Below are 21,432 nucleotides of genomic sequence, written 5' to 3'. Positions count from 1 at the left end.
TGCTGAGACTAAGGCTGGTCCCAAGGTCCATTCGGAGGACCTCCAGAAAGCGAGCCCGGACATTACAAAAACCAAAAGAATAAATAAATAGAAGACAATGTGAAATATTTTGATGGAAAAACAATTAACCTGGAAAACAGATCCAGGAGAAATAATTTTAAAATTATTGAACTACCTGAAAGCCATAATCAAAAAAGAATCTGGATATCATCTTTCAAGAAATTATCAAAGAAAACTATCCTAATATTCTAAAACCAAAGAGTAATACAGAAATTGAAGGAATTCACTGATCACCTCCTAACAAAGATCCCAAAATGAAAATTCCTTGGAATATTAGAGCCAAATTCTGGAACTTTCAAGTCAAGGAGAAAATACATCAAGTATCCTGAAAGAAAGAATCAACCATAGTGGAGCCACAGTCAGTATAACACAAAAGTTAGCCTCTTCTATGTTAAAGGACAAGAGAGCTTGGGATATGACAGCAATGAAGTTAGGATTACAATCAAGAATCACTACTCAGCAAAACTGAGTATGATCTTTCAGGGTGAAAATGGATATTCAATGAAATAGAAGACTTTCAGGCATTCTTGATGAAAAAAACAGAAAAGAATATAAAATTCAACTTTCAAATACAAGATTCAAGAGAAGCATAAAAAGGTAATCAAGAAAGGGAAATGATAAGGAACTTTATCTGTTGATAAATGATAAGGAAGTTTATCTGTTGATATTTCTATATGGGAAGATATTATATGTCATAAGAATTTTCTCATTATTAGGGCTGTTAGAAGGAGTGTGTGTGTGTGTGTGTGTGTGTGTGTGTGTGTGTGTAATATATATTACACACACACACATGCATACATACACACACATACACACAGAGAGAGCGAGAGGGCACAGGTTTGAGTGGAATATGAAGGGACATTATTAAAAAAATTAAGTCATGAGAGAGGAACATACTGGGAGAAAGGAAAAGGGAGAGGTAGAATGACAAATTATCTGCCATAAAAGAAGCAAGAAGAGCTTTTACAGTGGAAGAGAAAAGGGGGACTAGAGGAGAAATGAGTGAATCTTACTCTCATCAGAACTGGCTCAAAAAAGGAATAATATACACACTCTAATTGCAGACAGAAATTTATCTTGCCTTATAGGAAAAGAGATGGGGAAGGGAATATGAGAAAGAAAGAGGATGATAGAAGAGAGGGTAAATTGGGTGGACAAGACAGTAAGAAGCAAAATACTTTTGAGGAGGGACAGGTTAAAAAGGAAAAATTGAGAGCATAGAAGAAGCAGGGATAAATACAAAAGCAATAGTAATTGCGAAAATTTTGAAGCAAGTTTCTCTGATAAAGGTCTCGTTTCTCAAACAGATAGAGACCTGAGTCAAATTTATAAAAATAAGAGCCATTCCCCAATTGATAAATGTCCAAAAGATATAAAAGTTTTTCAGATGAAGTAATCAAAGCTATTTATAGCCATATGAAAAATACTTTAATTCAGTATTGGTCAAAGAAATGCAAATTATTTTTTTTTTCTTTCCAAGAACTTTATTTTTTTTTTAATTTTTTTTTTATTTAATAGCCTTTTATTTACATGATATATACCTGGGTAATTTTACAGCATTAACAATTGCCAAACCTCTTGTTCCAATTTTTCACCTCTTACCCCCCCCCCCAGATGGCAGGATGACCAGTAGATGTTAAATATATTAAAATATAAATTAGATACACAATAAGTATACCTGACCAAAACGTTATTTTGCTGTACAAAAAGAATCAGACTCTGAAATATTGTACAATTAGCTTGTGAAGGAAATCAAAAATGCAGGTGTGCATAAATATAGGGATTGGGAATTCAATGTAATGGTTTTTAGTCATCTCCCAGAGTTCTTTTTCTGGGCATAGCTAGTTCAGTTCATTACTGCTCCATTAGAAATGATTTGGTTGATCTCGTTGCTGAGGATGAAAGAAATGCAAATTAAAACAATTCTGAAGTACTAATTCATACCCATTAGATTGGCTAATAGGCCAGAAAAAGAAGATGACGCATGTTGGAAGGAATATGAGAAAAGTAAGACATTTATACACTATTGGTGGAATTGTGAACTGATTCAACTATTCTAGAGATAAATATGGAATTATGCCCAAAGGGCTATAAAATAATGCAATACCACTACTAGGTATATTGTGCAAAAGAGATTAAAAAAAAAAAAAGGAAAAAGATCCACATATATAAAAATGTTTATAGAAGCTCTTTTATCAGAACTGGAAACTGAGGGATACCCATCAATTGGAGAATGGCTAAACAAATTGTAGTATGTGATTATAGAATATTATTATGCTATAAGAAATGATAAGCCCTCAGAAAAACCTGGAAAGACTTCCATGAGCTGATAAATAGTAAAATGTACTAAGTACAAAGAAAGAGAAGTATTGTAAGATGATTAGCTGTGAATAATTTGACTTTTCTCAGCAATTCAGTGAACCAAAGCAACTCTGAAGAACTTAATGATGAAAAAATGCTATCCACTACTCTTCCAAAAAAGAAAGAAATGATGTTTTCTGAGTGCAGATTAAAGCATACTTTTTTAGCCTTGATTTTCCTTGAGGTTTTATTTTTTTCTCGGGGAAGGTGCTGTTTTCTTTCACAAGACTTTTATAGAAATGTTTAAAAAAAAAAAAGAAATTTTTATGTTGTATTTTTTATGGGTTTTTTTGGTTATATTTTGCATGTAGTCCAACAAGTTACTGTGAAGATGTGAATACTAATAAATAATTTCTTAAACAACAACAGGTCAGCACAGCTCAGTCTTGAAAGCTGGTAATCCACAAGTATAGAGGTCATGTATAAAGACATGTTTTGCTGAACCAATTTGCAACCTAAGAAAATGTCTTAGTTAAAGCTCAATTATTAATAATCTGTACTAAGAAATAGAATGGTAGATCAATGGAATAGATTAGATACAAAATATACTGTAGCAAATGACCATAGTAATCTAGTACATGATAAACCTAAAACCTTACAAAGATTTTAGGAAAAAAACTCATTATCTGACAATAACTGCTGCAAAAATCAGTGAGCAGTACAGCAGAAATTAGGCACTGATCAACAAACCTATAATAAGATAAGATCAAAATGGGTACATGATTTACACATAAGGGGTGATACCATAAGCCAATTAGGAGAACATGGAATAGTTTAGATCTATGGAGAAGGGAAGAGTTTATAATCAAAACCATGAAAAAAAAGTTATCAGATGAATATTTTGAACATATATTTCAACTTTCCCAGGAATTCTTTTAAAAATACTAGGGCCAAAGGAGAAGTTTTTCTTAAAGCTCTCTAGATAAGCTGATGACTATACAGTTGAAAAAAACTCAGGTCCAGAGGGACCTGCCAGACCTGTCACTCAATACCCCACAGGTTTGAGCCCTCCACCTCCAGCTTTGTGCTGTACACAGTGCCTCCCACATGTCATGCCTCTGCTCATGAAACTGCCACACTCCCCTATTACTTCTAGAATCAAAGCCTTGCTACAGCTCTTATAAGATTGTTCACCCTCCTACTCTCACCTGCCCTTTTAAGTTCCTTCATGAATGGCTCCTTCACCTGTAGCCAGATGGCTCTCCTTGACACTGCCTGCACTCAGCCTTCCACAAGTCGCTTCTCTGCTTGGGTCTGTGACAGCTCTCTCACCTGAAATGGGCAACATCCTTCCCTGATTGAGAATCTTGAGCTTTCTCCAATGCCCACTCAGGCATTCATTTCCTTGAGAAACACTTCCTAATTTCCTTTGTTGTTAATGTTTTTTGACCTTCCCAGATTACCTATGTCTGCCTATCTATGTTGTATCCCTTAGTAGAAGAGAAGTTCTTTGTTGAATTGAACTGAACTCCAACAAATGAAAAAGGGGAGGAGGGGAAGGAAAAATGTTATTTCCACGGAGAGGGATAGTAATTAAAGATATGTTTATAAGAAACATATGAATTTATTTAATTAGACTGGATTTGTGCAGAGAACACATAACACAAGTGGTTGTCATAAGTTAAACTGATATTGAGCACCCATAAAAAGGAAATGTTGAAGTATGACTTAAAATTAAATGGAAGAACTTGTAGCTGAAAAGCCACAGCCTTCTTCATGCCACCACAAGGGGCTGCCTTCCTCCATGCTAAGGAAAGAGAAGACAAGGTTTCCACCTCCAGGAGAATTAAATTCTTTTGGCTCATCCTTACAAAAGAGGAATGGGAAGAAGATGGGAAAGAACCAGGCCAGAAAGCAAAGATAAAATGTGAAATGGACATTAGTCAAGCTTAGTCTCATGCTTCAGCACAGGATTATTTCCTCCTAAATATTCCTCTTGTCTTAAAGCTTATCTTATAAGCTAATACCTTAGATTTACATAGTGATTTTCTTCTGGGAATTTTAATAAATTCTATTTTTTATTCAAAATTTTATCTCTTTGCAGATTCTCAAATTATGAAGCATTTCAGGAGGATACTAATGATGTGAGTGGTTCCTGGACAAGGAGACATATGTTTTCTGTCATTGGCTGAGGATTCAACCACACAGAGACTTTTCTCATTAGATGACTGACTGAATTTCCGGAAGCTGTCTGGCTGGAGGCAGCTTTACAGAAGAGCACTTTGATTGTGATTGTGTACTTTGAAGAACACATTTAGAAGAAAAGCTCCTTAGATAGGTTTTGGGGGTCTGCTGTGGTGGCAGACACTTTGATAGCTTACTAATGAATATAGCACTGTCTTTCACCTAGCAGATACTTACTTAATAGATTTTAATCAATGAAAATGATTTCAAGATTCTAGAGAACTAGTACCTTCTATGTCTTCTTCATGGATGCAGGATTTCACTGTTCCTTCTGGCTCTGACTTCCAAACAATGTTAGTTGATGACTGCCCTTTACTAGATCGATCCAAAATACCAAGAACATGACGGCCAATTGTTTCTTCAACAGCTGCTATTGTCTTTACTACTTCTAAGAGGATCTTAAGGAGTCTGTTATTAGCTTTCTGGAGAGCATATCTACAAATGTAAACACATAAATTAATTATATTATTTTACTATACTTGGCATAAATTAAGCATCATATACATAAAATGCAGTAAATCCATAAGGAAATACTCATTAATTTTTAAAGGATAAACCAGTATGTAGTCATTTCTCCTAAAGGATCTATAAAGTTCTCACTTAAGTCTTTTGACACTTAAATTTTAACTGATTCTTCTAACCATGTATTTGGATCCATAAACCATGATATTTCAAGATGCATAAAAATGTGTAGTTCACTGAACTGAAACAAATAAAGTGACTTTATCTCATTGCACCTGCAAGCTCACAAAGAAGATGATTTTAAGGGTATCCACTTAAAAAACAGGTTCCCCCTCAAAAAAAAAATCTCTAACACTTTCTGTGCTTCTCTAGAGGCGAGTTCAGATTCCAAATACTGAAAACTCTGGCTCTGCAGATGCTGGACTCAAAACTCAGTGATGGTAATGGGACATTTACCATGAACTGAAGACAGGTTCTTATCAATAAACACAAAGCATATCGTTTTCTTTACAAGACCCTCTCTAAATACAATGAATAATTTGGAACTTAACCGATAAAATTTTTTAATAATTAAATGATTGTTTTTAATAACTAAGTTTAATAAAGACACTCTAATACTTCTCTTTCCTTACATTTTATTTATATTTCTATATGCACACCTATTTAGATTAACTAATGGGATTTTTAAAAAGACAATTTGTCTAGAAACTAAATTTTTTCCCATAACTTCCTACTGCATGAGTTGATTATCAAGTCACAGTATATTTCATATCAGACACATGGCATTTTCAGAGTGATAAATGAGGAAATTTTTTTTTTCAGTTTGTAAAATGAATGGTGATCATGCTATCTGCATATGTAAGTCACATTCTGTGACTGGATATATACTTGAATATTGAAAAATTAAAAAATTAAAATCAAATAATTTAAATAAGAATCCTCATTTACCTTTTCTTAATTTTTTCTAAGTTTTTTTTACTACCAACACAAGAGTAGTGTTCAAGTAAATTCTCCATATAAGAAAAATTACCTGTTTCACAAGGTTCCTTAAAATTAAACAAAATTAATAACCTAATATACAATTAGAAAAACAAACAAAACCCCTCAAAACTACCCAAATTCCTACAAATACTAAATATTTAGTAACCAAGTCTACTGACTAGAGAATGAATATAAAATAAATCATTTTATTTTATATTTCTAGGGAAACTCTAGTTTTCATACACTGTTTTTCTTGTCTGAGATCCATACTGATTGTGCGCCATATTGAGGATCCAATTGGGGAGCCAAAATCTTAGGGGCCAAGTGCCTCCATGAAAGCTGAGCAAAGGGATTAAGAGTATACAAGAGAGTAGGCAATTACAGGAGTTGGAAAAGGAGGAAATGAAGTTAGTAGGCATTAATTTTTGTTAAAGTTGCATAATTTCTATTCATTTAAATAACAATGGATTTTAAATGTCATTTAAAAATTCCTTAAGAACACACAAATGTGTTTTATATTTTGTACTGATATTTTGTCTGCAGTAATTCACTTATAATATTTATAGAAATAGGTGAAATTTTAAGAGTGCTTGGCATGTGTCCACTTTTAAAAATATACTGATACAGGAATTAAAGCATTTTTTGTTTGTTGTTTGCACTAAATGAAAAGCAACAAGTATCAAGCAAAAATTACACAATGTTTTGAATACAAATAAACCATAAAAGAAATATTCCATGATGTATTTCAATATACATTAAATAATGAAATAACTCATAACTACAATGGTATTCTTGTAGTATGAAATGGTACATAAATCTGTGAAGTTAGACAAGAGAAATTCTAAGTAATCATAATGCCAAAAAAGGGATGATTTTAGGATCACAGATTTAGAACTAGAAAGGATCTTCTAAGGCATCTGGTCCTATTCCTTAACTTTTCAAATAAGAAAATCCCAATTACTTCTCTTGCCCAAGGTCATACAAAGTGCCAGAAGCAGGTTCTCTAACTCTAAGCACAGTATCCTATAAAGCCTGTTTGTCTAATGCATCCTGTAGAAAACCTGTCATTCCTCTTCATATATACTCATAGTTCTGTGGCCTAATGGGCACATTGCTTCTTAGACAAAACATAAAAGATCAGCGAGACAACAGTGATATCTCTTAAGTAGTTTAAGGTGAACAAAAATCATCCTTCAAACTATAAAATGACACACATCTCCTATACCTTTCTTTAGAGAGAATGTCAGAAGATGCAGTTTGAGGTTTTTCTTCTGCTTCTTCTTGAGAGATCTGTTCTTCCACTTCTTGGTTCTCACTTTCATCCTGCGTTAGTTTTTGTAAAGGCAGGGAGGATAAGACAGACAGAAATCCAATCATTTTGGAAATGGCATGTCATTCTTCCGCTTAATTACAAAATGAAACCAAAACATTTATGTACAAATTAGATACTACTTAAAATAATATTTAACTAGAGTTTATCAAGAGATTAGTGTTATCAAGAAATGACAAACCACTGGAATACATAAAAGAAAAAAGATCATGAATGCAACACACACACACTCCCATAAAGATGGTCACAAGGCTCCTGTCCCAGAGGACTGTGGCTCTGGCCACGTGGCCATTGACGTTCCCGTGACGCGGCATGCAAGGCTTTGGGGCTCCCATGGCCACGCCGGCCCAAGTCCACGTCCACGCTACCTGTGTTTGCGTACAGCTGCTGCGCAGCTCACAACACAGCTTCTCTCTTCCAGCTAATGTTCGCTGCTTTAGGGCTTCCAGCTCCTCTAAAAGCACCCTCTCTCTTTCTGTAACCAGGTTTTCATTATCTATTGAGGCACTCTAAATAAGAGAAAAGGTCGTAAAAGAATATTGTTTGCGATAGGAAGGAAGGAGAGAAATCAGGAATATTAAAGCAGATGTCTCAGCATTGAATATAGAACCCAACACTTAAAAATTGTTTATTGATTGAATGATTGATATCTTTTAACCCCAAGAACTAGAAGACTTCAAGGGGTTAAAAATATTCACAGTTTTCAATGCAAAATTGTCAAATTTTTAAAAAAAATGTTAGTTTCACATTAATATTTAGGACTCAATTAAGCCTTTCAGATATTTCTAAAACTGATTTTGCATTGAAAAATCAAAATTTTAAATTCACAAAATGCAATGGAGAAAAACTAATTCATCAGGTACAACACAAATTCTATACTTCAAAAATACTTCTATCATTACATTTGACAAAAAATTTTAAACATTTTTCTGGTCATTTCTTTTTTTTTTCCTTAAGGCATATGAATCTAAATTCAAGGAGGTTTGAAATTCTTTTCTCTTAAGAAATACTGATAATTAAAGGCTATTTTGTTCTATAATTCTTCTCCATTGATTTTGTGAGTATGCTTTTCCATACAGAAATTTATAAGAACCCAGTTCCCAAATTTCAAGCAAAGTACATACATGTTCAGTCAGGAAAGGATTAGAAATATGATATAAATTTTTTTCTAGAATCAAAATGAGATTTTCCCCTAGAAAGAGTTCTGGAAACATGTCACCTTTGAGAGAGTTTACTAGTAATTAGTCAGATTAGAGCAGGAAAGAGATCTATCTCTTTGGTGCCCAGTGGACCTCTATGCCTATGGAGAATGTGACAAAAGTAAATGAAGTCATATGCAGATTATATCACTGCAGAATAAAGAAAAAACAAATGGGACAAAACCAATCCTTGGACCATCAAGTCAGTGATGAAAAAGGCCTGTAAACAAGATGAAGGAACTAAATCCTGTGCTAGGAAATCATAGCAGACTTCCAGGAGCAGTTACAGAAAGTCTCCGTACAAGATCTGGCACAATGAGATCTTCTCTTTGAATAGGTTATTAGAAACTTGGCAAAACAAAAGCTCCTGATTAATACTGAGGAATAAAGTTCTATGTAAAAATGCTTCTCCTTTCACTTGCACATGGAACATTTACCTGGGCTAATTCTCTGTGCAGCCTCTTGATCTCTTCTTGCAGCTGCTCTTGGTCTTCCCGCTGTCTCTCCATCTGGTGCATATGAGCTTGCTTCAACAACTCTGTGGCCTGTTGGTGCTCCTGGTATTGCCGCACCAACTCCTGCCTCAGATCTTCCAACTGCTCTTCATGTACCATCAATTGCCTAGAAGTGTCTGTGTTTGATGCCAATATCTCATCCTGGATCTATAAAATTTAACAGCAGTTTGCAAGTATAATGTATTTCAGAATATAAAGAAAATTTATAGGCATTCACATATTTTAATGAATATAAAAATCATTGTAGTTCTGTATCATCTTAAGTTTCCTCTAAAGAAATATTAAAAGAGGCACACCATAATAACACTCCAAGTTAATATGAAATAATTAGTTTAACTGATTTATACATAGTTGCTGTTTCTCCCATTAGATTGTGAGTGCCTTGAGGGCAGGGACTGTCTTTGCCTTTCTTTGTATATTCAGAGCTTTGAACAGTATTTTGCACATAGTAGGTGTTTTATGAATGTTTCCTGAGTGACTGATTAAAGAATTTTTCTCTCAAGATTCTTCTCAGGCAAGTTACTCTACAACTCCATTATCCCTTCTGACATATTTTTGGTAACAAATAAATGAATGAAGTTATTTTTAATGGGCTTCTATAAGCCAGGGACCATCATTTTAACTCACAATATGTTGTGAATAACACTGTACTATGCAACATGATATTTTATGTGACAGCCACACTTTGAAATACAGCACTCTATATGCCCCATGACATTCGATTCAATTTAATAAGCACTAAATAGGTCCTATCATATTTTAAGGGCCAAGGATGAAAACACAACCACAAAGAATAGTTCATGTACTCAAAGAATTTCCAACTTATGGGGACAGATACAGCATCTCAGCAAATAAACAAATACAAAATCATTTGGAGAAGTGAAGAGCAAGTAGCACCATAAAGATGCAAGACCCTGCTATAATATTGTTTAGCTGATCACACATTTATGGTATAATTACTTTATGCCCCCTATTATCTTGTCTTATTTCACTATGTATTTTCACAGATTTTGTTAGTATTGGGAAAGATAGACAGATAGATGCTAATATAATCTTTGAACATCTAAAGAAATAAAACAAAATTCACGCACACTTCATAAGAAGAGATTTGGCTGTTCTAGACATTTTATATTAAGAACTGGGTAGGTAAGGGATCTGAGATGAAGAACAAGCTGGGACCTATGAAGAAGGTGAGTTTGGGGGATGTTAGTAATTAACGATGCTATTACCAAGAACCACCTGTAGGGCCAGGTGAAAAAAGATGGGGTTCAGGAAGTGAAGAAGAGATTTCAGATCAGCTTCTCATCTCTTCTCACCATAAAGTTTGTTATCTCAGGCTTGGTCCAGGCTTACAGCAAAGTAATAAGGAGATACACAGAAACATGGAACTACTCTCATGTTATTATCTCTAAGAGCAGTGTGAAATGAAAAGTTTAAAGAGAAGGGAAAAAAAAAACAACCCAAATGATCATAACATGAAACAAAAGCCACTGAACCTTCTAAAGTCAGCATTCCAAGGGTATCCATTTGTACTGTTTGTACTGATAGAAATGAATCCAAACAAAAAGAGAAATAGTAAAAAACAAACAATGATTTCTTTTTTACATTTAAAGAGGTAAGTACTCACATGTTCTGTAAAAATAAACCCTCTGTTTGGGGAGAAAATTTCTTTTGAAAAATCGAGTTCTCGGTCCTTCAATTCAAATGTGCTTTCAAGATTATTACTATGTGATAAAAGAGTATCCTTGCATTCTTCTTCACTCAACTCTTTGCTAAGCGGTTTCAATTCTTTAAATTTCATTTCTTCTGCCTCAAAAGCCTGCATACCAAAATCATTCTTAGAATGTTTCATATCAGTTGCAAAGGGTTCTTTTTCTTGACAGGCATTTATTTCAGTCACTGATGCAATGTCTTCTTTTTGCTTAGAAAGTCTTGCTATTTCACTCTGCTGAGCAAATGCTATGCTCATTGACACAATGACCTGAAGAAAATTTAAAAGACTCATTTAGAGACATAAAACAAGGCAGGAGCTTCAGATATTATAATCTGAAATAATCTTCAAGAAAACTCTGAATTCAAATTAAGTCCCAAAATAAATCAATGAAATAGTAAAGAGAATTTATACTTTCAACAGTAAATCCAAAATCAAAGCAGAAATTTTGTTGCTTCTTTTAAATGATTAAATTTGAATTACTTGATTGGCTATAATATAGTTAAATGAAATTTATGTTGCATTAATTCTAGTAATTTCTAACAAGTTAAAAAAATCATTTGAAATTTGGTATATTTCAGGGAAACTTGGGAGGTCTTATATAAATGGAGACAGAAGAGAGTAGATATATTAAAAAAAAGGAACACAAAGACCAGGATAACAAAAAAGAACAACACTGAAAGATCAGAATGCTGACCAAGGCAGATCCTGAGGGTGACTCTGAACTAGCAGTGAAGTATGTCTGCCTCCTGTGGGAGGATAGGAAGGTAGTGAAGCACAAATGTTGTTACATTCAACTAAGATAATGTATTAATTTAATTACCTTTGCTTTGCAAAAGGCTTCCAAGGGGCAAAAGGGGTAGAAAGGGGGAAAGAAGGAGGGATGAGAAAATAGTAGGAATGGTGGAAGGGATAAGGGGAAATCATTGGTAAGTAACAGGAATGCATTTTGTAAAATATTAATAAATTTTAAAAATAAATTTGCTAACTTAATTTTGTAAGTTATCTTTTTGGAATAAGACTGATTTGAGTCTTAATCATATGTAACAATTTGAAGCTGCAAAAATAAAAATTCATAGAACTAATGGGAATTTTGTATCTACATCATTTCATTGAAATAAGTTGATTCAGTTGATTTTGTGATATGTTAGTAGTGTAATTACATACAGTGATCACATTTTAAAACTCTCTAAACTGCACACATCTTTGTATTCTAAAACCAAGGAAATATTTTGATGACCAGCATACTTACTAGAAACCAATACAGTTACTTTTTATAATTTAATATTCCTTTGAGAAAGGGCAAATTTGGAGAAGAACAAAGTGATTTACAAAAGGCAATTAAAAAGGAACACAAAGTACTATCTTTTTTTCTTTAAGTATGTTTTAACATTCTTTATTTCATGAACATCTTTATAAAATGACTTCCTGTTTCTTTATCCTTTTTTTTTGAAAAGCAATATAGTATAGTGGAAAGAGAGCAAGACCTGGGTTTAAATTCCAACTTTAGCATATAATGCCTGTATGACTTGGTGCAAATCACACATCACAAGGTATTAGGTAATTTTTTAAGACATTAAATCACACAATAGGTGCTGATCTGCAATGACAAAAGATGTTTTCTCTCTGTAACAATGGAATCTTAGATTCTGTGCATTTTTGGAAATGAACAGTCAATAGCCAATGAAATAAAAAAAAATAACATATAAATAGGTCTTAAGAGTTATTATTCTTTTTATCTTTAGCAAATACAGTTGATATTTGCAGGTCTAGCCAAAAAAAAAAAAAAAAGGTCCTTTTAATCTCCGATTATGGTATTATGGTTAACAAAAGTAGCAATGCAATTTCAAAACTATTTGTTAAGGGAAAAGTAAGTTATTAAAAGATGAAAATTTAAATAACTTTTTCAAAAAGGTAGTAACATAATTAATGGAACAAAAGTTGGTGAAATGTAAGCTCCATTTATTTTTATAGTAATTAGATACATAAAGATTGAACTAAATGAGCATATATTCATTTTTAAAAGGAAGGCAAGACTTTAAGTCTTTGTTCTGTAGTTAAAGAAATTTCTGTAATAAAATTCTTGCTTGTCCAGTGAAAACTTAATAACCTGTCATTTATTAATTTAATTAATATTGATTAATTAAAACCCTTCAGAGGCACATCTAAAATTTTTCTGACCTATATAGCAACATGTATTGGTAAGATATAAAATGTTAGGTTTAGGTTGTCTGAAAGAATTTATTTTTTACAGGTTAGTGGTAAATGTTGAGGAAAAGAGGCTTATGCCATACGCTAGCATATGTCATTTTATAACTGCTGGTCATTACAGGTCAGCACTTGAACAACTTAGAACCATCTGCCAACTTACATTTTTGCAAGTGTAGCAGATGGGTGAAATATTTAGGAAGTGAGGGAGAACTGTGCAACTAAGTTATCAAATAGCATTCTAGTAATGCACAAGCAGTGAGTAGTTGGTTAACAAACAATTTGAACTGGTATGAAAACCTTTGACAATGTATCCCAAGGGCTTCTTCGCTGTGAGCCAAACTAAATCCTAAAGCCCTGAAATTAACCAAGTAGGTCATAGCAAAATTTTGAATAAAGGCAGCTAAGATAGGAAAACTTATTCTGACAAACTATCTTAGCACTATTATATTTTATACGTTAGATATTGAACTTAGGTTGTTTTGATAACTGATAATTACCTAAATGCTCTAATACTGAGAGAAGTTACAGCCAGAACTTAGGGAATTGAGTTCTCTCAAGTTATGGGCTGGCCAGCAAATAGCAAATGAATGTTGGAATGCTCAAAAGAAGGCAAAAGCTACCAATAAGTGTGCACATATTGAATCTCACAGCAGAATGTGAGCTCCTCGTGGAAAGCAAGCATCTTTTATATCCCTATTATCTAATGTGGTACTTTGCATATGGTAGATGCATATGGTATTTGTAAAATAAGTTGTTACTCAGGGTTCTGGTGAGGGCAAATGAGGCACATGATTCCCTGAATGGTTATGTCTGATGTCCAAACAGGAGGCTTTCTATTTGCTATTTAAATTATCTTCCTATACAAACAAGATCATGTAAGTATGTGTGTATATATTTACATGTACATGAGTCCCTAGAAAAATGAGATCTCTGATGATAATGATGATGTCACAAATTATGTACTCAATTTCTACCTGGGATTCACCATGTTCAATAGCACAGGCAGGAACCCGAACCTCTGAAACAGGTAGTGCTAAAGAAGTACAGATGGAAAGTACTGTGTGAATTCATCCTTACTACTGGAGAAATAGCAAATTAACTTGGCCCAATAAATGACAGGTTAATTAAAGTTGTGGTCACAGAAAAAGCAATGGAGAAGCAGAGGCAGGGATAAGCCAAAGATAACCTGTGGGCTCCCCTGGCATTCAATCAATGTCAAGAGGAAGACCCATCACATGCGTGGAGGATGTGAGCAAGAACTATAATATAAGGTAAAAAGGGTTAGACAGATTGTGACTTGTATCTTTTTACAGAGTACCCACATTAATCTCCATCAAAGTATTAATGAAAAACACTGACTACTTAGAAAAACAAATTTAAAAACAATATTATTTATTTAAAAAAAGAAAAACTTGATAATTTGGAAATAATCCTTATATAAATTCAATCAATAAATACTAATTTGATAGTAATGATACTAATTTCAGTAAAATGTACATAATCTGGACTTTCAAACTCAAAAAATAGTTTTAACTGAAAAAAATGTAAACTAACCTTAGCCACTTCTTCTTCTAATTTTTCTTGGTGCTGTTTTTTCAATAATTGAACAATATCCATTTCTTCTTTCATTTCAGCTTCATTAGTAAACTAAGAGAAAGAAAACAAATATAACATTTATATTTATCTTATTTATATATTGCCCATCATAAGAGAAAGAAGAATCTTGCTTTTGTTATGAATACTCAAAAAATTCTATAATTTTAAATAAAGTAAACCCTAGTTTCACCTCAAATTTTAGGAGATCTAACACTAAGTTACATCTTCTCTCTAACCTCCTCTAAAAACTAGTTTTGCTTTTCCCTAAATCACCTGCTCTCTGTCAGTATTACTACACTCCTCTTGAACTACAGGTTCAAATGTTTAGTTATCTTTTGACATCACCCTGAATTCAGGCTGTATTTGTGGTGTTATCATGCTGTGTTTTTCTCTGAAATATGTCCCTTTTCTCCCTCTCAAGTAATATTATCCTACTTCAATTCCTAAGGATCTCAGATTTATAAGAGCTTTCTAACTGGGCTCCTTTAATCCATCCCTACCCTAAACAATCCATCCCACATATCACCAGATCCATCTCATGTTTGTCAAAATATCACTACTCAGCTCCAAAACCTCTAGTTGCTGTCTAATGGATGGTAAAGGATATTCCTTAAGGGATCATGTAAAGCCCTACATCTGTATCCATGCTTACTAAACAACAAGTATTGATGGAAATTTAGAGAAAGAAGAACTAAGGCGTAGTTCAGAAGGCAGAAGGGCAGTTTAGGGCAATCCCAATCCAAGACAGTGTTTTGAACAAATTAACATTTATTAAATTCAAGCTTGATCATTTCCCCATTCTCTGAACACACTGTGCTTAATCTGTTCCTAAATTTTTCTCAGTTTCCCCTTTCCTTTATTCCTTGGTTACTTAAATCTTATCTATACCTAATCCCATTTCCTTAATGGAGACTTCTTTCTTCTCAATGAAGTTCTTCTTGACTGATAAAAATCCCCACTGGTCTCCCTATTCTCAAATTTTTATAATAATTATTGTCTCTTGATGGTATTTAATGTATCACTTTGAAATTATTATTTAACTGTTTCATATGTATATATTATTACATTTATGGAGCATCCACTATATTTTGTAAAATACTGTGTATTTAAAAAAATCCATGATGAATGAATAAATGCCTTAATTTCCTCTGGTGTCAAATGTAGTAATATTATCAATAATATGGTATAACAAAGTATTACATGTTCTTTCCTCTAGCCTTGGGAAATAATCTTGTTTGAGACTATCCCTAAGAATATAAATCTTGATCAGTGCCCCAGAAAGTATGTTTTGACTTTTAATATCACCACAAAGTTGGGCTGACTATTGCCCTCCTGCAAATGTTAAGATTATAGGACCATATTTATTATGAGGTCCATTTGGGGAAATGAGCATTTATTAATGAAAACAATTTTAATTTGGGGAAACCCTAAGACTATCTTGAATCAGATCTAATCTATTATAAAAGTCACAGGGATTTCTGAAGGCCAGAGATGCCTTGGTTTTTGGGTTTGAGGAGTGATTGGAAAGGCAATATTTGTTTTGGGCATATAAACTGACATACCTGACAGAAGCTGTGATTAATTTTGAGAATATATAAAATAAAGATCATAATTTATTTAGGCCTTTTTTTGCACCAAATACCTTCCAATTTCTTTAGTCATAAATTCTTCTATATCTTTAGCATAAACTGTGTCAAAAACAGTTCCCTCATCAATAGATGCATCAAGAATTATGAAGCTATTATAGTTAATTCTCCATCATGCTCATTTTTCAGTGAATATTCTTAGACAGACAAAAACAACTCTCAAGACCAATTACTAGGTTAGAGAAGAGAGATGCAAACTGTGTCAGTAGTTGGAGTTCCCACACTGAGGGAATTTAATTTTCTTGAAATATTGTTGTAACCCATAGACCAGAAGAAAAAAATAAAAATACCTTTGCTGAGCCATCTTCAGTCTTTTGAAGACAACTTTCAATATGTTTTGTTTTCACCATCTGATCAATATTGGCCACTGATTCAGTGAATAAGCTATAATACAAATGAGAAAAAGTGGATCAAAATAATGGTACTTTCAGATTATTTAATTTGAAAATTTAAAATATATGAAAAGCATATACATGAAAATTCAACAAGTGAAAAAAGCAAAAATTATAAAATATCAGTTATTAATAGAGCATTTAAAATCTGCTATGCTAGGATTCTATCCAGTTTTATAAATCCTTTTAAAATATGCTTATTTGAATCATAAAACTGAATATAAAAGAGGGAATAGAGAAGATGAATTAGAATTCTGATTTTCTTTTAGCCATTTAAATTTCTCACTATTACTTCCACTTTGTTGGCTTTTATTTTTAAAATTAAATTTTATTGACATTTCTTGTTTTTATAATCATTTCTGGAAATACCTGTGCTACTTCCTGCCCAATCCTCTATCCTTCAAGTTCCCAGATTTAAGTGAACATCCGTTGCAAAAAAGAACAATTGTGCTGTACAACAGCAGAAAAAGAAGAGGCTTTAGAGTCCAAAGGCCTAGGTTCCAGTTCCATATCTGATAACTATATGATCTTGGACACTCAATCTTTCTGGATCTATGGCTCAGAGGGTTTTGCACTACATAGATTCTAAGAGCCCTATGAACTTGTGATTTTCTAACAATGTATACGACCCTATAGTTCCCAAAGTTCTCTTACAATGAGGAAAAAGAGTTCATTCCCCATTCTTTTGGGCCATTAAGGATTCATCTTACTTTCTATTAATATTGTTAAAGAACCATTTCTATAGGGTTCTGCTTATCTCACTTTCATCAAGCCATATAAAAATCTTTCTACATTATTCTGGTCTTCATATTCATCATTTCTTCATATACATTAATATTCAATTAGATTCATTTCCATTTTTTTCAGTCATCCATTAATGGGAACTTACTCTTTTTCTAGTTATTATCATAAAAGGTGATGCTATGAATATTTTGAGGACCTTTGTTTCTGCCTTTATTTTTCCTTCATATGCCCAGTAATATAGTAATTCATACTAAAGAGTATGTTATGGTCACTTTCTTGTAAAATTACAAACTACATGACACTAAACAATCACACTAATTCATGGCTCTTTCAACATGTTAATATTTTTTTTCACATTTGCCAATTTGTAGGGTGTCAGGTAAAACCTCAGAATTGTTTTAATTGGAATTTCTCTTAGTGATTTTGATCATGTTTTCATGCACTCTCATAATGCTCTTGGGAATGTTGTTCCTGCTTTTCCTCTTCTCTTTCCACTAAGCTTCTCTTATTTATAGGATCATAGATTTAGAACTAGAAGCAATCAAAGAAGCCATCAGTCTCCAACTCCACTATTTAACAGAGAAAGTGAAGCTCAGATAGGTTAAAAGCTAGCCTGAAGTCACAGATCTATAAATGTATTAGGCAGGCCTTGAATCCAGGTCTTCCTAACTACAAGTTCAGGGTTCTCTCCAATAGGTCATTATCATGTTACAAATAAATCCCATCCTTGCTTTGTAATAACAGTGCTTTTTTTTTTTTTTTTTTTTTTTTTTAACAAAATTGAATTGCAGAAATAAATAGTAGACCCCAAAGTTATGTCTTCTCTGAGAAACCAAATGAAATTTCTTTCATATATAGTCATTACTTAAAATTTAAACATTTTCAAAAGCTTCTCATTCTCAGCTATGAGAGACAGCATGGCACTGGGGCTGAGCTAACCTCAGAACCAAGGAAAATGGGCTCAAGTATTGCTTCTGCCATATAGGAGCTTGTGTAACACTGGGCATGTTACTCAACTTGAGTGTTGGAGGCATCTAAGACTCTACAGGTGCAGAGGGAGCTTAGGCCCATTCCATTTTACTCAAAGTGCTTTAAAAACCAACAAGTATTATAGCAAATTATTATTATCATAACACATCTTTCACACTTCTCTTCACCTCAACAAGTCATTTTGAAAAATTCCTCCCTTCATCTTTCATTCTTGTCTCCACAGACAAATTTAGATCTCAAAAAAATACAAAAAATTATTTTTTATAATTGTAATATTTGTAAAGTGGAACTCACTCCTTTCCTGACTTTTCCAGACTCTTGAGTAATTTCTTTTGCTCTCTTTCTTTACTCTTTCTCTTTCCACAGGCACATTCTCCTATTTTAAAGAAACATGGATCTCTCCTAACTTAATCAAGAAGTCTTATAAATGCCTACTCTGAGTAAGTGCTGTGAATGCAAAATGAATCAGACTCTATTCTGACAAAACCTTCATTTTAACATCATTTTAACATTTAAAATCAATAACTTTTGAAAGAATAGGTTCAGTTCAGTGGTACAGGTGAAAGCCAGATTATAAGAAGCAGAAAAGTGAATGGGTGGTAAGAAGCAGCCGAGAGAGTCAATGGTAATGAAAAAAGAAATTGCAGATAATTAAAATTGTTTAAGAGTGGGAGACAACCAAAGATCTATTTAAACAGTTGGGAAGTTAAGATATGTGGACCTGGAAAGGAGAGACATTTGGGAATTACAGAAGGAGCAAGTCCCTAGATAACCTAGGAAAGGATAGGACAAACACCTTCAATCAAAAAAGGTTATGGTTATGGCATAGTTGTGAGGGAAGACCTGGTTGAAATTAGAGAATAACAAATTGTAGTTAAGGATCCAGTCCAAGTGGTTACATGGCTTCCTCCAGAAATGTTGAGGATCTTAAGTGCTGAAGTCAAGAAAATGAATGGTGAGAATGTTTTAGAGCTAAGTAACTTCAAGTACAAGGGCAAGAGCCTTAAGGGAGAATCATTCCCAAAAGGGGAAAAAGGAGTTGAATTTTTGAAGTAGCCAGGACTTTAGACATGGACTTGACACAACCTTTAAAAGAAGGTATAGAAATTCAAGAGGCAAGAAAAGGAGAAGAGAGACATTTCTACTGAAATGTAGAATGGGAGTGAGGAAGAGGAAGGGCAGCAGTATAAAAGAACAGAAAGGAAAGTGGTACCAGATTGGAAAATGCCTTGAATGCCAAGCAAAGGTTCTGAACTGTACTCAGAGGTGAAGAGGGAACTTCTGGGGATTTCTGAGCAGAAAAATGGCATGAATGCCCTGAAGTAGACGGACGACTGACTGCAGGGGGACAGAGAGAAGAGAAAGGAAGAAGCACCAGCTTTTACCATAACCTAGCATGGATATTAAAGAGGAAGGGTAATGGCAATGGGAATAGGGAAGACAGAATAAGTGACAGAGATGTCATGAAAGTAGAATAAACAAGGCTGTGTATAATGGGCTGCCATGTCACATAGCTAAACTCAAATCTACAGTGGAGACTTCCCAACTAGATTACAAACCTTACATAAGCCCAGCACAGGGGCTTACTTACACACAGTGAATACATGCCACCTGACTGATATCAGCCAGCACATCACTAACAATCAGCATCCTTGCAGAGCAAAAACACTTCAAAAAAAATTTCTTATTTATAATGACTTTTGACCAAATAAACAGATATAGACTTTTCACTAAATTCAGTTGCCACATTACATCACCTTTCAAGAACTTTCTTCTGGTCTATATTTTTTCTTAAGTCATCTGGTTTTGTGGTTCTTGCTGAGTGACAAATATTATTAGATGAAATATCAGAATAGAAATACCTTGGCTGAAGAATAGATTCTTTAACAAGCTGAAGCTCCTCTTGCAAATCAGGGCTCTCTGGAGGATCCTTTACTCCGATTTCTTTCAACAATGGCTGGAAATTACATGGAAGGTGTTCTTGTTCTCGAACATCATGTGCTTCAAGCTGATCTTTCATTTTTTCCATGTCTTGTAAAAGAGGCAAACTCCCTATAATATCTGAAGTCAAGAAAAGAAAGGGTTAAGAATTCTTCAACATTTATACACAAAGTATGGAATTAATACACATGGAAAACAAAATTTTAATTCAAATTTCTAATTGTAATCAGCAAAATTTTTTTGTAAAGAATATTCATTTTTCACTCATGTTAAAGTCATTTTTAGGGACTAATATTAGGGTTAAATATAAAATTGCTGACTGATGTAAACAAGTACACATGAGTAAAATAGACCAAGGTTATTTCATCTAAACTTATAGTTGTGATGATCTTATATTTAAAGCAATTTATCTCTACTTTTAACTTAATCAAGTCAAGTATTGATTACATGCTTTATAAAAAATAAAAAATTTTTTAAAAATTCAAAATTTACCACTATCTTTTGTCTGAGAAGAGCCTGCTAAACACTTTGCTTTTGATATCTCAAGGTCAGTCATTTCCTCTTCTTTTGTAACTTCAAGTTTTGCATTCTCTGCCTGTTGTTCTTGAATCTATTAAAAATGGTAAGAGAAAAATCCATTCAATGCTACTCATGCATTAATACTAGACTTACTATCGCTTCTTGAATTTTCTGTACACCAATCAAACCATTAAACAATCAATCAATCAAACCAGAATCCCAGATGCCCTTCTTCCCTGAGCCCTCCCCACCTCCCTTCTTCCATCTCTGCCTGCAGACAAGGAGAAACAGCAGAACAGACTCCCAGCAGCTCTGTGCTCAGAGGATAGGTTCGGCTTACATTCTGTCACGATACAGACTACCTGGTCAAATCACTCACCAAGAGTCTCTGTTTCCTCATCTGTGCAATGAAACACTTGGATTGATGGTCTCTGAGGTCCCTCTTTCAGCTCTCCATCTAGGACCCTATTCCAAATTTCTCAAATCCTAGCTCCTAAAAATGGTGCAAACTCCACTGTCAAGCTACCAGTACAGAGAACAATCTTAATATTAGTCTAAATTTCCACTGAAAGAGAGGAATGTTAACAGCA

General features: G+C 33.7%; 1 protein-coding gene across 3 annotated transcripts in view; it reads right to left on the bottom strand.

The window, feature by feature from the left end:
- AKAP9 (A-kinase anchoring protein 9) overlaps window positions 1-21,432 on the bottom strand; it is a 170,764-nt gene that overhangs the window by 73,177 nt on the left and 76,155 nt on the right. For all 3 annotated transcript variants that reach the window (XM_031939997.1, XM_031939998.1, XM_031939999.1), the window contains 9 exons: window positions 20,816-20,933; window positions 20,245-20,443; window positions 16,547-16,640; window positions 14,569-14,661; window positions 10,720-11,073; window positions 9,015-9,239; window positions 7,747-7,887; window positions 7,274-7,371; window positions 4,835-5,040 (listed from right to left, as the gene is read on the bottom strand). In XM_031939997.1, the coding sequence (XP_031795857.1) occupies window positions 4,835-5,040; window positions 7,274-7,371; window positions 7,747-7,887; window positions 9,015-9,239; window positions 10,720-11,073; window positions 14,569-14,661; window positions 16,547-16,640; window positions 20,245-20,443; window positions 20,816-20,933 (1,528 nt within the window). The remainder of the gene's footprint in view (window positions 1-4,834; window positions 5,041-7,273; window positions 7,372-7,746; window positions 7,888-9,014; window positions 9,240-10,719; window positions 11,074-14,568; window positions 14,662-16,546; window positions 16,641-20,244; window positions 20,444-20,815; window positions 20,934-21,432) is intronic.

The sequence above is a fragment of the Sarcophilus harrisii genome, chromosome 5 (genome assembly GCF_902635505.1).
Source record: "Sarcophilus harrisii chromosome 5, mSarHar1.11, whole genome shotgun sequence".
Taxonomy (NCBI): Eukaryota; Metazoa; Chordata; class Mammalia; order Dasyuromorphia; family Dasyuridae; genus Sarcophilus; species Sarcophilus harrisii.
This window is presented reverse-complemented; position numbering and strand designations above follow the sequence as displayed.